The 17965-nt window shown below is 39.1% G+C and overlaps 1 protein-coding gene across 1 annotated transcript in view; it reads right to left on the reverse strand.

Annotated features, from left to right (window-relative positions):
- The window catches only part of LOC132395594 (polycystin-1-like protein 1), a 237974-nt gene that overhangs the window by 168669 nt on the left and 51340 nt on the right, over window positions 1-17965 (reverse strand). The window contains exons 8-12 of the mRNA XM_059972420.1: window positions 10685-11918; window positions 7960-8213; window positions 4127-4209; window positions 3194-3349; window positions 613-730 (exon numbers count right to left, since the gene is read on the reverse strand). Coding sequence (XP_059828403.1) covers window positions 613-730; window positions 3194-3349; window positions 4127-4209; window positions 7960-8213; window positions 10685-11918 — 1845 coding nt within the window. The remainder of the gene's footprint in view (window positions 1-612; window positions 731-3193; window positions 3350-4126; window positions 4210-7959; window positions 8214-10684; window positions 11919-17965) is intronic.

Raw genomic sequence — 17965 nt, forward strand, 5'->3', positions numbered from 1 at the left:
AGTCTGAATTGTTACTGTTTATTCCGCTCCATAGATGCTGCCTGACCTGCTGAATTCATAGCATTTTCTGTGCTGCTCTGTTAATTATATATGGTCTTTATAATTCAGACACTGTTGAGGGCTGATCTAGTTAGAACCACTAACAATGTTTAATTTAGTCATTAATGCTCTGTGGAGGTGAACAGGTCAAGCTGGAAGCAGGCAAATTGGTAAATTTGAACAATGCATGAGTTAACTTAGGATGGCATTTGTGACAGCAGTCATAAAGCACTCTGCTAGTTGCTTCATCAGTAACTGCTAAACTCCACTGTACGCTTCATTTTGATTCAGGAACTATGGCACAATTCCTACTTTTAACCTAACCTGAACCCCAACCCAGGTGAAGTAGATTCCAACACATTGCCTGATCTAAGGGAGACTGATGCTGTCAGTCCAGTGGCATTGTAAACCTCATTGAAAACTGTAGCCTTGTCTGAATAATGTATGCCCAAGTGATGATTTCAAGAATTTAGTGAACTGAAAAATAGATCTTATCACACATTGATCATTCAAAGTACCATGCCAGTATATCACTATATCACTAGTACAGTCTACACTTCATTTGTATCATACCTGGCTAGGGCCGATGACAGTATGGTTTATTTTACCATCTGAATGCAGCCACGTAAAGATGTAGTTTGATCCATTTGAAAGTTTTGCAGTCCATTTTGCAACAGAAGGTTGAAGTGGGCTAGTGGTGGGGGGGTGGTGAAAGAAGCAGATTTAACATAGACAGATCTCAAAAATCAATGCAAGCAAGAAATATCTGTATAAATTCAAATAAAAATATCTCCCTTCAGCAAGCAGCTGGCACATGTTTTACACTACTTCTTGCAGTATGAAATGTCAATAACTTGGATGCTAAAGTACTATGGTTGGGTTGAATCTATGATAGCTTCAAAAGGTAAAATTCTAACGATGTACATATATAAACAAGTAAAATTGTTCCAATCCTATGGAATGGATCTACTAGTTTTTATGAACTTACTGATTAAATGAGTACAGCACAACCAGCACTGATTGCCAAATTGAAGGTGCTAATGAGTTCCTTGCTTGAATTGCTGTAGTTGTTCTGGAGATGCCACACTTGGAGTATTGGTGGATACGAAGTTTGAAATTTCGACCATAAAACACAGGAGCAGAATTAGACCATTTGGCCCATCAAGTCTGCTCCATCATTCAATCATGGCTAATCCTTTCTATTCTCCTTCTCAGCCCCACTCTGCGGCCTTCTCTTTATAACCTTTGATGCCATGTTCAATCAAGAACCTTTTAATCTCTGCCTCAAATACAGCCAATGACCTGGCCTCCACAGCTGCATGTGGCAACAAATTCCACAAATTCACCACCCTCTGGCTAGAGAAATTTCTCCACATGTCCATTTTGAATGGACACCCCTCTACCTTGAGGCTGTGCCCTCTTGTCCTAGACTGTCCCACCATGGGAAACATCCTCTCCACATTTACTCTGTCTAGGCCTTGCAATATTCAAAAGGTTTCAATTAGATACCCCCCTCATCCTTTTAAATTCCAGCAAGTACAGACCCAGGGCCATCAAACGTTCCTCGTATGATAACCCTTTAATTCCTGAAATCATCCTTGTGATTTATATCATTCTTTGTGAAACAATGGTGAGGTATTTCCAAATAGCGAAGTCTAAATCCTGGAACTCAATGCCAGGAATTGAAACATTGCTGCATTCAGGCATAGACAGATACGTAGTACAGTAAATAACACTCATGAAATCCAACAGCACAGTGATACAGAGTCATTGTCATCTCTTACCGTCCACACTCAACAACACCCCTACCCCTGAGTTCCCTAACATCAACACAGCGGGGCTCATCATTGACCAAAAACTGAACTGGATCAGCCACGTAAAAATAGGCCTGTAAAAGCAGGTCCTGCACTGTGTATTCTTTTTCCTGATCCCACAGTGACATTCCATCTTCCATACGGAGTGTAAAGAAAAATGCTTTACATGCCTGATTGTAATTATGTGCTTCTGTGGCTCACATACTACTAGCCATTTTGAAGTCCACGGCTGATTGTTATTTAGATAAGGTATAGCCCACACCCCATCATCTTATATTCTGCTGGGTAGCCTCCAACCTGATGGTATGAATATTGACATCTCCTTCAGACAAATCTTCCTCCCTTCCTCTATTCCCTCTCTCTTTTACCTCCTCTTAGCCATTTATTACTTCCTCTTGGGTCCTCTCCTCCTTCCCTTTCTCCTACAGTCCACCCTCTTCTATCAGATTCCTTCTTCTCCAGCCCTTGACCTTTCCTGCCCACCTGGCTTCACCTATCACCTTCCAGCTGGCCTCCTTCCCCTCCCCCCCCACCTTTGTATTCTGACATCTTCTCCCTTCCTTCTCAATCCTGAAGAAAGGTCTCAGCCCAAAACATTGACTGCTTATTCATTTCCATAGATTCTACTTGACCTGCTCAGCTCCTCCAGCATTTTGTATGTGTTGCTTTCGATTTGTAGCATCTGTATATTTTCCCATGTTTATGTTATTTAGATTTAGAGGTGTGAACTGCTTTGTTTTCACACCTTCCCAGCAGCATCCCATATAAGCAAACGAGATGCGAGATGCAAGAATTGTCCATTAACGTCTCCCTTACCACATCACAAGTCCAAGATATTATTCTCTACCACACAGAGGTTTACACACAATCCTTCAATCAAGGAAACACAAATACATTATTTAGGAGCAGATGTATTCTACACACATATACAACCTAGTGGTTCCTCTCTTCCATTCTGACTTGAGCTTGAGGAACTGAGGAATTGCAGAATCTGACCTCTTCTTAAGTGGTTCCCCCATGAGCTCAGACTCAGATCTGATAACACTGATGACATCAGCCATTGGCAGCTGATCTGTTTCCATCTGATTTCATTAGCAGGAGCATCTTTTCCTAATATAACTAACATTTAGTCCTTCATACATTGAGATAATCTGGTACACCACTACAATAAACTCTGCAGATTTTAATTATTAGAAATTGGATATACATATAAGCCATATACAACACCAGAAAAGCACTAGTGCTATGTTTTATAAATGCCCATTTTAGATTCCCCCCAAGAAGTAATTCTAACTTATTTGTAGTATTGTAGGTTATTCTACATGCTATTCTGAGTTTACCTTGTAGATAGGCTCAGGGCTTTTGGACCAGTAAGATGAAGGCCTTCAATAACATCCTGAATTACAATGGTTGAAGACAGTGTAATAATATTCTTACTGAAGAAGGCACTAATGCTGTATATTCCAGCAAATGAGTAAGTGTGATTGATGCTGAAACTATAAAATATTTCCATCATTAAACAGGAGAACAAGAAGTTAAAATAAAAATACAGTACATCAACAACATACATATAACCTAACTCTGATTAATTACATTACATGTTATTGAATAAATTCATTTTAACCATTGCTATCAAAAACAATCATTCCTTGAGCACACTGAATGTAAAATTCTATGCAGTATAATGGTAAGAAATAACAGTGTGCATCTAGATTTACACTTACAACAGCTGAAAGCATTGTTTTTACATTCACTTAAAGTACATATCAATCTATAGTATAGCCACTTTGAGACTAGATGAGTGGGCACCCTGGGTGTCTTGGCTCATTGGGCCAAAGGGCCTGCATCTGCTCTATGACTCTATATCCAGCAATCAGTGATTTTTGGCTTCAGGTTTGTAGACTCAAAAGCCATGGGATTTTGGTGTTTCAGGAGGATTTAACGTGCATCCAAATGTGTAGACCAATATCATTATAACTGAGAATATTGAAAAACATAATTGCTGTAAGTTTAGATTTTTAAAATACACTTAGTTTATAATTACACAATTGGTTGAAAAACAAGACATATTATCTGTTTTTAAAATAGAACCAGATGACAATATTCAATGAAAAATAACCATGATAAAACAAAAGTTACATTATACAGTTGTACCTATAGCAATTCTTGGATGTTTCTATACCCATATTTACTGCTTCCTTGAGTGTATTCTTGCTATTGCTCAATGTTTTTCTTCTGTTTCTTATTAAAATATGAAGAAGTTACTTCTTTACCTACTGCTATTGGAAGTTGAAATATTTGTTGTGTTCCCATCACCAAACTGGATTACAACTTCCTCCATGTCCCAAGAAATGTTCTGTGAAAAGAGATTTTAAATTGCTTAACAGCAATATAGTGCACCATAAACAACTGAGTCTGATGGAGGTACAGAGGAAAACAAAACTGATTTAAACAAAATTCATCTGAGGATTCAAAAACCTGATCCAAATGAAAACATCTGTCCATGCATCCATTATCAGGACAAGCAGGTGGACAAGAGTAAGGAGGAGAAAAGGTGAAGTTGAATTTTTGTTTGAGTTTCACCAATCAATATCATGCAACGTTATTTTGGCTCATTGATTCTTAATATGTAACAGGGTCAAAACAAATAATATGAGGGGTGATTGATAAGTTTGTACTTAAAGTAAAAGGAGTCAATTTTAGAAAACCTCATACATTTATTTTTCAACATAGTCCCCTCCTACATTTACACACTAAGTCCAGCAGTCATGGAGCATACCGATCTTGGACCTCCAGAAAGTGTCCGCGGATGGGTGATTGATAAGTTCATGGCTTAAGGTAGAAGGAGATGTGTTATATTTAGCTCTCTTTACATGTACATGCAGGTCAACTCTTTGAGTGAATATGCAGAAAGTTTGAAGTTAATAACTCATCTCCTTCTACCTTGGGCCATGAACTTATCAAACATCCCTGATGAGTTATTAACTTCATACTTTCTGCATAATCACTCAAACAGTTGAACTGCATGTGCATGTAACGAGAGCTGTACAACTCATCTCCTTCTACCATAGGCCACGAACTTATCAAACACCCCTTTAAGATGAGAAAAGCAAGTGAAATAATTGCACCTTGCAATGAGGGATAACAGCACATTTGAAAAGAAACTGTAAGAAGAAGAATGAAAGATATGAAATTAAAGGACCAGGTGAAGAAGGCAGAGGAAGGGAAGGAAAGCAGGGATGAGGAATGGGAAGATCATGACAAGGTGGAGAAAAAGGAAAAGGGAAGGATAGATGAAGAAACAGCACAGATGCTGGTCTACCCGCTGAGTTGCTCCAGCAGATTGTTTGTTCTAGATTCCAGCATCTGATGTCTCTGGTTCCGAGATAAAGAAGCATGAGGTGGTGAAGGAAGAAAGTAGCAGGATGAGGCAGAAGTAGTTTTTGATCACAGCCAGCTTTGGGTTTACATACACTCAGTTCATGTTATTGGGTTAGTTTTCAAGATCAATTGTCAAATATCTTTTCTCTTCTTCTGTTTTATTATCAGGAGATGGACTTGTTATAAACATCCATTACCCACCAGTCCACAGTTATCTTGTCTACACTGCTTCATGTAAGGACTCCCAGTTTCTCCACGTCTGTCACATTTTTTCCCCATTGATGAAACTAACATCACAGGTGCTGCCAAAACGTCTTCCTTCTTCCTGAACAATGGCTTTCCTTCTACCATAGTGGATACAACCCATAGATATCTATATCTTTGCACTCAAGTTCTCTCTGGGAGAGAACAAGCAAAGTGTTACCCTAGTCCCCATCTTCAACCCACTGACTTCTACCTTCAACAAATTATCTTTTGTAAATTCCCACAGTTCCCACAAGACCAACCATCAAACTTATATTCCCCACTCATATATTCCCCATTCAGAATTTCAAAGCTAACATCTTCTTTACTGGTTTGCTCTTCAATCCCCACCAACCACTCCCCATGTGGCAGTACTTTTCCATGCAAATACAGGAGATGTAATATGTTTCCTTTCAGAAGCTCAATCCAGCCTTCCCAGGTGAAGCACTAAATCACTTGCTTTTCTTCTTCCAATTATGTTTACTGCACTCGGTGTTCACAAAGCAGTCTCTTCCACGTGGGAGAAATGCAATGCAGATTGGTATGTCACTTTGTAGGGCATCCTATGTCCAGTCTGCAGAAGTGACCCTGGTTTCCCTGTAGCCTGCCAATTTAATTCCCAATTCCACTCCCATTTTGGCCTTTTCTGTATGTGGTTTTCTTCATTGTTACAATGAGGATTAAGTTGAGGAAAAATATTTTGTCTTCTATCTAGCAGGTTGCAGCCTGCAGGACTCAATATCAAATTGTGTGCCCTGGGCCCAAACACCTTCACCTTCACTAATTTAGTTTCTAGCACCATAAGGTCAAAACATTCTGGAGCCCTCTGCTCTACATCATTGTGTGAGTGCCTTCACCAGAAGGAATGTAGTACTTCAAGTTGGCTCAACACCACATTCTCAAATGCAATTAGGTATAGGCAATAAATGTTGGCCTTGAAAGCAATGCCTAGATTCCAAAAATAACTAAAAAACATTTTTTTGTGTAACTTCAGGAGCTCCCTCACCTTACCTTCCCACCACTCAATCCTTCAAGGTGAAGCTGCAATTTACATTTACTCCTTCCAATTTAATAAATTAGATTCACAGGTCATAAAGTCTTTTCCAATTGATCTAGAAAAGTGATGCAACCAACCACAAATGTGGAGGTGGAGTGGAAGAGCAGTCGGCTAAAAGATGAAACCAATAACCGGGGCTGGTAAATTGTTTCAAGGGCAGGTTGAATGCAATGCAATAACTGATCATTCAAGTAACACATACTATAACTCACTAGCATATCTTATATATCCTGCCAACTGATCACAACCAATCTAAGTTTATTTAAATTTTAGGTTAAGAAATGTCAATGAAAGGTAAAAATAGTAATGCATTTATCGTTATGCTAAGACTTACCATTAATCTTAGTACTAAGAATGACATCTTCTTCAATGGCGTGCTACTATATTTCCATTGAAATTAGTTTCTTTAGCTAACAATGCTGTTCATATAACGTTGTTTGAAGCAATTACTCATTTGCAAGGCCAGTAATGTTGTGGGGCCAGAACTGGACTCTCTGATGGTGGGGTCTGAAAAGAGCATGCTGTCCAAGTTGCATGCCATCTTGGACAATGACTCCCATCCACTCCATGAGATACTGGTTAGGCACAGGAGTACATTCAGCCAGAGACTCATTCCACCGAGATGTAACACTGAGCGTCATAGGAAGTCATTCCAGCCTGTGGCCATCAAACTCTACAACTCCTCCCTCAGAGTGTCAGACACCCTGAGCCAATAGGCTGGTCCTGGACTTATTTCCACTTGGCATAATTAACATGTTATTATTTAATTATTTATGGTTTTATATTGCTATATTTCTACACTATTCTTGGTTGGTGCAACTGTAACAAAACCTAATTTCCCTCGGGATCAGTAAAGTATGTCTGTCTGTCTGTAGGTTTGTAAACTGATGCAACATCTGAAATTCCAAATTTGACTGAAGGCAAATTATAAACTGAATCCTCATGAAATATATTCAAAGCTGACAACCCAATTCATTGACAGCTTCAAACATAATATTTCTTGATTCTTAGAAAGTTTGCAACCTTCTCTTTTGCAGATCTTCTATAGTTTTCAAGTATTGTCTTCATTAACAAGCTTTGTAAATTTAGATCCTTTGATCTGGTCTCTAACTAGTTTTCTCACTAGCCCCATTAATTTAGAGGTGCATTTGCTAATATTTCTCATCTAGAATAAGATAGACTTGTACTCTTGAATATGCAGTATTTGGATAGGAAATGTACAGAATGTTAAGGGCCAAACCTGGGCAAGGGTGACCAGCTTTGATGGGCATCTCAGCCAGCATGGACAAGTTGAGCAGAAGGGTCTATTTCTATGCTGTATGACTCTGTAAGCTTTTTAAGCATGGGACAAACTAAATCCACCTTTTCTGTGATGTTGCTATGGAACACAATATTGTAAGATGTAAAATTATTGTAAAATATCACCTTGAATTCATAGGTCACAGTCTGTCCAGCTGCCATATTAGCCGAATGAATGAGCCGAGGACCATGAGACAAATGGGACACATTTAGGACAATCTCAGTTGAAGTCTCTGATGCCAAATTGGAAACAAATAATTCAATCTTCTGATGCCCAGCTTTTCTACACCTGTACGTTATAACCGGACTTCCAGTTGTCACTGTCTCATTGTCAAACAGGGTCCACTTGTATATGTAGGCTCTATTTCTCCACAGGTATTCTGATAACAGAAAATGGTTTGTCACAACATGATCAAACACATTCAAAATGTATTTCATCAACTTTATAGTTAGCACAAAATTATCTTTCACTCGGTTTGCAATTCCTGCTGCAGAGACTTTATGAGACAAAGGATTAATTTATAACTGGATGAAGTTTTCAGTAGGAAACCAAAAATTTAGAATCCATTTAATTAAACACAATAGAACCCCTTAACAAAAATCATTCATCCAATGCTGTCAATCACCTAATACATGAAAAAAAGAAAAAAACTGTACAAATAATAAAAAAAGTATACAAATGAGATGCAGAACAATAACTGCAGAGTCCTTGAAAGAGAGTCCACTGCCATGGAGACAGTTCAGCAATCTTGATCAAATCACGCAAATAGTTTAAAAAAAAGTAAACAAAACACATGGAACATGAAGTGGAAAGTTCCTGAAAAGGAATCCACAGCTGCGGAGCCCATTCAGTGCTGAGGCGAATGAAGTCTAACCAGGAGTCCAATGGTTACAGGGCATTTGAGCAATTGAGCAAGATACTAAAGAATAACGTAATTTCTGTGGGTATGAAACTCACAGTGTTGCGATGTGAAATTCATTCCACACTAACGTATGGAAGCAAATATTGGACAATATCAAAGCAAAATGAGGGAAGATTTAAAACTGCAGAAATGTGTTTTTTTTAAAAAGAAATGAAAATGTTGTAGAAAGAGAAAGTAACAAATGAGGAAGTGTTGTGAAAAGTCGGAATAAGAAGAGAGCTGATATAATTAATGTGGAAACGGCAGCTGGAATTTCTGGGAAATGTGTTGAGAAGCTCGAATATCTTGCAGTGACAGGAAAAACTGATGAAAGAAAAAGTCGCAATCGACAGCACATGACATTCATGAGTTACATTAAGGGATGGAGAGGCACAAGTTTTGAAGAACTTGTTAGAACTTCCCAGATTAAAGACAAATGGCAGTCTATGAATGCCCAAGTCATACAACACAGCACATAACGATAATGGAGTGAGGTAACACCTAAACTGCTGTGTAAAGTTTTAGTCAGTATAGTTCATGAATGATATACTGCACATATCAGAGGCACATCAAAGAATGTTAATTGGATTGATATCTGGACATTAAATACAAAAGCAGAGATATTATGCTCTGATTTTATATAAAACTTTGGATGCACTACAACTGGAATACTGCATAGAGTTCTCAGCACCACAACATAGGAAGATTGCGATAGTCACAGAGAGAGTTTAGAGAAGACTCACCAGGAGGTTGTCTGGGATGGAGCATTTTAGTTAAGAAGAAAGACTGAAAAGGTGAGATCTGTCTTCCCTGGAACAGAGGAAGCTGTGAGGAGACATGACTAAGACATGTAATATTATAATGGGTATAGATAGGGTCAACTGCAAGAAACTTTATCCTGTCCTTTTGTTTTGTCTACCTCTGATAGGGGAAAGGGCAAGAGATTTAGACATGATATTAAGGGGGTCAATTTCATTGAGAAATGGTAAGCATTTGAAATGCACTGTACAAGAGACTGGTTGAAATAGGGTCACTGACAGCGTTTAAGAAACCCAAATGCTTGAATTGTTTAGGCAGAGAAGGGTTTGGGCCAAGTGCTGGGCGATGGGATCAATGCACATGGATGCCCACTGGCTGGCATGTATGTGATGGGTTGAATAGCCTGTGTCTGTTCTGGACCTCTCTATGACTCTACGAAGGGATTAGCACATGGACAAGTTAAGCCTTTGCTTATTTAGAGATTACAAAGTTAAGCGATCATATAAAAATACACTTTAGATTTTGAGGTGAATAACAGGGTGAAATTTGAGAAGTTGGTTCCTCAGTGGTGTTATCTATAAACGTTTGTACAAGTAGGGGGATGAATTTCTGAAAAAGAGATTTAAGATGGTGATCAGGAGTTATTCCCTTTCCTAGGGGATTGTGAACCTTTGGATGTTTCTGCTCAAGATAGTCAGACACCAGTGGAGACAGTTTCTTGAAAACCTTTAAAATAGAGAATGACAATTATTAAACTACAAGGAAGTCAAAGATATAGGGAGAGAAAAAGTGGTGTTGAGCCCAAGAATGAATCAGTCACAAATTGACAGAATGGTTGAAAACCGCTTATTCCTGCTCATCTTTCGTGTGTTCTTATTTAAATAGCATTTAACATTTGGAATAGAGAATTACAGTTATTACAATTAGTTTCATTTTACTTGCATACTGGTACTGGGTTTAACAACTAAAAATTGATCTGCCAGAACCTATTTTAAAATGTTTCAAGAACAGTTCCAATGCAATGTAAAATCTTTTGATCATTCATGCAACAAATATTATAACTCAAAACCATACCTTATTTCTTTGATTACCAATGACATCCACTTCAGGTTTCTTTAAATTTTAGGACAGGAAATGTCAAAGACAAAGGTAACAATTGTAATTTTCATTCAGTACTGAATAAAACTTACCATTAACTTTTGCAGTAAGAATAATATCTTCTTCCACAGTGGGTTGCTGCTGCATTTCTATAGAAACAATATGAATTTCTTTCATAACCAAAATGGTTAATGTGACATTGTTTGAAGAGATTAGGTTTGTAACCTGAATCAACAGCTGCAACTGCCCAGTTTGATTGAAGGTAAGTGGCAAATCCAGTGAACGATCTGCTACAAAACTGTTACAAATCATAGTAGAGCCATTTACTTGTATTTCAATAGTCAGGTCTGTACCAGAGGTCACACAGATAGAGATGATTACTGTTTGGTTGACTGTGATTATGTTGGGAATGCTAGTTGTTATATCTCCTACAAGATCTTGCACTGTAAATTGAATGGCAGTCCCCGTTATTTCACTTATCTTGTTTCTTCCTGTTACACTGGCTAAGTAAATTCCAGGTTTAGAGTATGTATACATCATAAGAGGTGTATTTGTTTGTACAGGTGTAGAATTAGAGCTAAATTTCCATGTGTATGTTATGTTGGTTCCACGAACTACATGAGCATGAAGAATGATTGTGGAGCCAGTCACTAAATATCTGGGACTGGAACTGGTCAAAGAAAGGCCTTCAATTGCATCTTGGACTTCGATGCTGATACTCAATGATGCACTGCTGACTGGATTAGAAGCTGTCACCTTTAAGATGTAGATACCTGCTGCTTCAAATAAGTGCTGGAGAAAGCATTCAGTAGTTTTTCTCATTATTAATGTACTGTTATCTTTTTGGATAGTCCAAAGATACAACATGCCTGTTTTATTGATAACATTTGCAATCCTAAAGGTAAGATTTGTTCTTGAAGGTAATACTCGATCCCCAAGAAGTAAATCAACTTTAGTTATGCGTTCATAGACGTGGAGGAGCTCTGCCAATGTTGCATTGACAACATCCATTCCATTATACAGGCCAATTGAAATGTTGAAAACACCAACAAATCTGTATGTATGAAAAATTTGAATGCGCAAGGTGCAGTTTTGGAGGCCGTAGTCTTCCATTAGTTGCAGATGAGAACGTCTTTCAAGTGCTGGTGAATGGTCGCTCAGTGTGTGATGATGAGTCATTCCTGTTTCGAATGTAATGTCAAAGACTAATAACTGGCGAATTGTGGTGAACAGTTCCAATTCCAGTGTCAGGTTCTCACCAACAGCAATATTATAACCATTTTTTGGCTTAAATGTCAGATGAGAGATTGATTCCTTTACAACAGCCTGGAGAAACAAAATGATAAAATAACATTAGTTTGTTACAAAAACACAACAGAATATGTTTTGGAGATGTTCAGCAGATGTGGCAGCACTTGAGGGGAGGAAAAAAAACCCTCATTAGCCTTTATTTCAGATTTCCAGCATCTATAGTACTTTGCTTTTGGACGACAAAATTGTTGATCCTTTTATCATCCAAAAAGTTATCAACAAGAACATTTTATTCATGTGCTCATCCTGATTAGGTAAGGGTTACAAGGGTGACAATCTGAGGAATCAAACAATTCCTTCCCATTGCAAACGCTGCTCAATTCACTGAGTTCCTCCAGCAGACGGTTGATCCATATTCCAGCATCTGCACTTTCTTATGTCTCAGTCTTACTGAGTGAGATTTGAAGCTTCCACCTGATTGCATATAAAAAACAATTAAGAAATACTGCTGATAAGTCACAGGGATAAAGCCAAAATAAAACCAGAAACTACCAATATTTAATGCTTCACTATTTCCTGTTCCCAACAATCCTCCAACATCGTTAGAATTTTCTCCTGTTTATTTTTTTGTTGGGAGGAGAATTCCATGGGAATTCCATGAGAATTCCATGGGACCAGATGATTCTCCACTGCCTCACCCAACAGCTTTGTTGTACATGAAAACTTTGATAACAATCATCAAGAGGTTACAGAGCAAACCTTGCTTCATCTCCCCAGTTCTTTTGAGAAATTTATGACTTCAAATGTTATTTCTGGTGCTTTCCTCATTTATGCTGCCTGAGCTGCTGAATGTTTCCACTGTTATCTGATTTTGACAATAGTTACCACAACTGAATAACTTTGGGAAAAGGAATTAAGTTTTCAGTTCACTTAATTCATTCATTTATTATTGACTGATTGAGATACAGTGTGGAATAGGCCCTACCAGCCCTTCGAGCCACACCACCCAGTAATCCCTTTATTTAATCCTAGCCTAGACAATTTACAATGACTATTTAACCTACAACAGTGGGAGGAAACCAGAGCACCTGGAGGAAACCCACATGGTCACTGAGAGAGCATACAAACACCTAACAGGCAGTGGCAGGTTAAATTAAGATAGTTCACCATATTTTAATGCTAAAATGTGCAGAGTTCAGAAAAGAGCAGTTTGAACTTTGAATAGAGCACAGAACATAGAACATAAAACAACACAGAACTGGTACAGGCCCTTCGGCACATAGTGTTGTGCCAAACAAACTAAACTAGTAATCAAACAGCCAACTAAACTTATTCCTTCTGCCTACACAATGTCCATATCCCTCCATTTCCCTCACCTTCCTGTGCCTATCTAAAGGTCTCTTAAAAGTCCAAATACACCTGCCTCTACCCCCACCCCAGGCAGCCAGGCAGTGCATCCAGCAATCACTATGTAAAAAACCTGTCTCTCACATCTCCTTTGAACTTGCCCTTCCCACCTTAAATGCACACACTCTGGCATTAGACATTTCAACCCTGGGAAAAAGATTTTGGCTGTCTGCTCTATCTAAGACTCTTATAGTTTTATAAACCTCGATCAGATCTCTCCTCAGACTCTTCTGCTCCAGAGAAGACAGCCCAAGTATATTCAATCTCTTGATTAAACAAGCCCTCTAATCCAGGAGCATTCTGGTAAATCTCTTTTGCACTCTTCTCCAAAGTCTCAACATGGGCGACCAGAACAGCATTCAATACTCCAGATGCAGCCTAACTAAAGTTTTATAAAGATGCAGCATAACTTCTTGATTTTTTAACTCATTGCCTTGATTAATAAAGGCAAGCATGCCATTTTCCCCAGGGCTGAAATGGCTGCCACAAGAGGGTACATGTTTAAGGTGCTTGGGAGTAGATACAGAGGAGTGCGTGGAATGGTGTTGGAGGCAAATATGATAGGGTCTTTTAAAAGACTTTTATATAGATACATGGAACTTAGGAAAATAGAGGGCTATGGGTAACTGTGGTAATTTCTAAGGTAGGGATAGGTTTGGCACAACTTTGTGGGCCGAAGGGCCTGTATTGTGCTGTAGGTTTTCTATGTTTCTATATGCCTTCTTAACCACCCTACCAACCTGTGTAGACACTTTTAGGGAGCTATGAACTTGGACCCCAAGATCGCTCCGCTCATTAACACTGTTAGGCTTTTGCCTTAACATTGTACAGTCTTTTTACTTTGACCCCCCCCCCCCCCAAAGGTGCAACACCTCACTTTTGGCTAGGTTTAATCCATCTGCTGTATCTCTGCCCATGTCTACAACTGATCCACATCCCTCTGTATTCTTTGCCAGTCTTCTATGCTATCCACAACACTGAATGCTCTCGTAATTTGTCCTGCTCCAATTTAATACTCTCCCGCAAGGTCCATCCTTAACCTTATCTCTAGCTTTCTTAACAATTAAGGAGCTGTGGTCTCTGTTCTCTAACTGCTCACTCATTGAAAGCTTGGTCATCTGGCTCGGTTCATTGGCCAACACCTGGTCCACTAGAAACCCTCATCTTGTTCGACTATGCATATTGATTTCAGAAAACTTCATGGATGAACCTAATAAATTCTGCTCCATCTAGACCTCTTGCACTAAGAAGGCCCTAGTTTACATTAGTGAAGTTGAAGTCCCCCATGACAACAACCCTAGTCTTTTTTCACTCTTCCTAATTTTGAGTTCTACCCACATAGACTCAGTGGACAAACCCTCCACTATCTTCCTTCTGAGTGCTGCTTTGATAATGTCTCTGAATACTATTACAACTCCCCACGCCCACTTTACCTCGCTATCCTTTCTAAAACATTGAAACCTGGGATATTATGCACCCATTCTTGTCCCACTCTCGACCAAGTCTCAGCAATGGCAACAGCACCATGGTTCCATGTGCTGACCTATGCTCTAAGTTCATCACCTTTACTCATAACACTCCTAGCATTAAAATACACACACTGCAAAGTATCTGTTCCATCATATCTACTACTTTGCATGTGCCTGTTTTTACTGGCCCTGACATCTACCTTCCTCTCCATCCCTCCTCGTTCTGACCTGGTGCTCTGGTTCCCATCTCCCTGCCAAACTAGTTTAAACCTTCCTGAGTAGCAACTAGCAAACCTCCTGGCAAGGATATTGATTCCCTTCCAGTGCAGGTGCAACTTGTCCCTCTTGTACAAATCACCCCTGCCACAGAAGGGAAACTCATACCTAACAAGCCTAATTATGATATTCTGTGAAAGCAATTGAAGTAGAAGACATAGGAGTATCCACGGAATTTAGATTTACATAAGGAATTCAGTAAGTTTGTGATGATTGTATTAGTAATTTCTATTACTAATCTCGAAGCATCTTGAATGCCACTAAAGCAATTAGGGTTCTTTATTCATCAATAAAATTCAGTGGCTATTTTATTATATACCTCCCTTACTTAATAAAGTGGCCACTGAGTTTATGTTCACAGTCCTCTGTTGCCGTAGCCCATCCACTTCAAGGTTCAACATGTTGTCGTTCAAAGATGCTCTTCTGCATATCACAGTTGTAATATGTGGTTATTTGAGTTACTGTTGCCTTCCTGAAAGTTTGAACCAGTCTGGCCATTCCCCTCTGACCTCTCTCATTAACAAGTAGTTTCTGACCACAGAATAGTTGCTCACCGAAGTTTTTTTTTGTTTTTCGCACCATTCTCTGTAAACTCTAGATCAGCAGTTTCTCAGTTAATTAAGCTCCTGCATCTGCCACCAACATCATTACACTATCAACGTCATTTAGATTGCGTTTCTTCCCCATTCTGACGTTTGGTCTGAACAACAACCGAACCTCTTGACTGTGTCTGCATGCTTTTGTGCATTGAGTTGCTGCCACGTGATTGGCTGATTAGATTATTTGCATTAATAAGCTGGTATACAAATGTACAGTGCCTAATAAAGTAACTACTGAGTACAGATAAGTAGTTAAAGTTATATTAGTTATAAGAGAATGGAAGCTACTGGATTATATTCAAAACCCGTTGGCTTAACTTCTGTCCCTGGGAAGAAATTCTACTGTCTAACCCTGTTCAACCCATATGAGATACCAGACCCATTGTAATGTTGTCACTAGGCCAGTCAGTTTCAGAGAAATAAATGCCAGCCTAGTCTCGATCCCATAAACAAATTAAAAAAAAAGGTTGTTCCCTTAAAATTAAAGCTTATGGAACTGAAGTTAAGAATTGTTAAGTTTATAAAAGACATTGAAATTGGAAGGAGTCATCTGTTATTTCCTGCAAGGAACCATACTGGGCCTTCAATTATTTGGTAAGTTATTAATGATTTATAGAAGAACCATATTTCCAGCTTGCTTATAACCTAACAACTGCTGACAGATAAGGGACAGCATTCAATTACAAAGGAGACATTGATAAGTGTGAGACAAACCTGTGGCAAATGAATTTCAACTTTGGTTTAAAATGGATGACCTTACTGAGAGCCAAACTACAGATAACACTTAACTGGCAATAAGCTAAGTGGAAGTCCCAAAAGATTTAGGTGAATGGGGCATCAAAATTTACTGCTTGGTTGAAAAATAAATTGAATGGGCCAACAGAATTTTGTTCTTTATGCTGAGCTGGTTGGAAATTAAAGGACCGAAAGGTTTGCTCCAAATGTGCAAAGCTCTGGTTAAATTTGAAATATGATGTACAATTTTGGGTGCCATACCATACCTTAATGATAAGTATGAGAAAGACTGTGGAGCTGACACATTGGGACAGCCAAAGGCAGACATATTGCTGGGTCCTAATTACCTGCACTAAAGGGTTTTTAAGGGAGTAGCTGCAGAGATAATGGATAACATTATTAAAACTTGATAAATTCCTAGAAGGTATCAAAAGATTGGATAACAACCAATGTGACTTCCTTGTTCAAAAATGGAGAATGACAGAAGGCAGGAAACTATAGGCCAGTTTTTGGCAAGCTGCTGGAGTCAATAATCAAAGAGGAAATAACTGATCACTTCGGCAGTGAAATCTAGGTCTGAAGCAAATCAATGGGCCGGAGCAACTCACCATGACGCGGCTTGGGCCCTAATGCGAGGTACAACCCGCTATTTTGGACAATCTAAATGCCAGCCATTATAGACTGCAGAGGCAAAGTGTTGAGAGTCACACGAGGTTGGATCACTTTGGGATCTAAGCTGATTTGGAGAGGTTGAAAATGGCTCCTTCGGCAGCAAAATCTAGGCCCGGAGCAGTTCGCCAGTTTGGGGGGGCCTGGGTCCTAGTGCGAATTTCAGAATTTCGCAGAAGGTTAACAAGTTAGACCAAAAAGTAATTAAAAAGCCAAATAACATAGTTGCTTAACATACGGGGTGTGTTTCTGTACTTCATGGAGTTCAGATGGATGAAAGGGATTTCAGTGAAACATACCAGATACTGAATGGCCTGGATAGAGTGGGCATGGAGGGAGTCTTTCTTTTAGCAAGAGAGTCTAGGATCTGAGAGCACGGCCACAGAATAAAGGGACTCCTCTTTAAAACAGAGATACGGAGGCATTTCTTCAGCCAGATGGTGGTGAATTTGTTGCCAGAGAGGATGTGGAGGCAAAGTCAGTGGATGTAGCTCAGGCAGAGTTTGAGACGTTCTTGATCAGTAAGGGCATTAAGGGTTACAGAGAGAATGTGGGGAAATCAGTTTAAAGAAAATCAGAAAATGGTGAAGGAGACTTGATGGGTCAAATGGCCTAATTCAGCTTCCATATCTTATGGCCTTATGGCTTTTATTGCAAATGGTTTGGAATTTAAGAGTAGGGGGCTTTTGTTATAGACATACAGGGTGTTGGTGAGGCTTGAATACTGTGCACAGTTTATAATCTATAATTTATTTAAATCTTACATCCATCCCACAACATGAGGAAGTAAAAATCTTTGTGTTATGACTCCGTCGCAATGTACAGACATGTGAATTTAAAAGTCTAATAGCTTGTAGAAAGAAGCTTTTCCATAGCCTGTTCGCCCTGGCTTTAATGCTGCAATATCGTTTGCCAGATGGAAGCAGCTGAAACAGTTTATGGTTGGGGTGACACGAGTGAATCTGCA

Source organism: Hypanus sabinus, chromosome 6 (genome assembly GCF_030144855.1).
Source record: "Hypanus sabinus isolate sHypSab1 chromosome 6, sHypSab1.hap1, whole genome shotgun sequence".
NCBI lineage: Eukaryota > Metazoa > Chordata > Chondrichthyes > Myliobatiformes > Dasyatidae > Hypanus > Hypanus sabinus.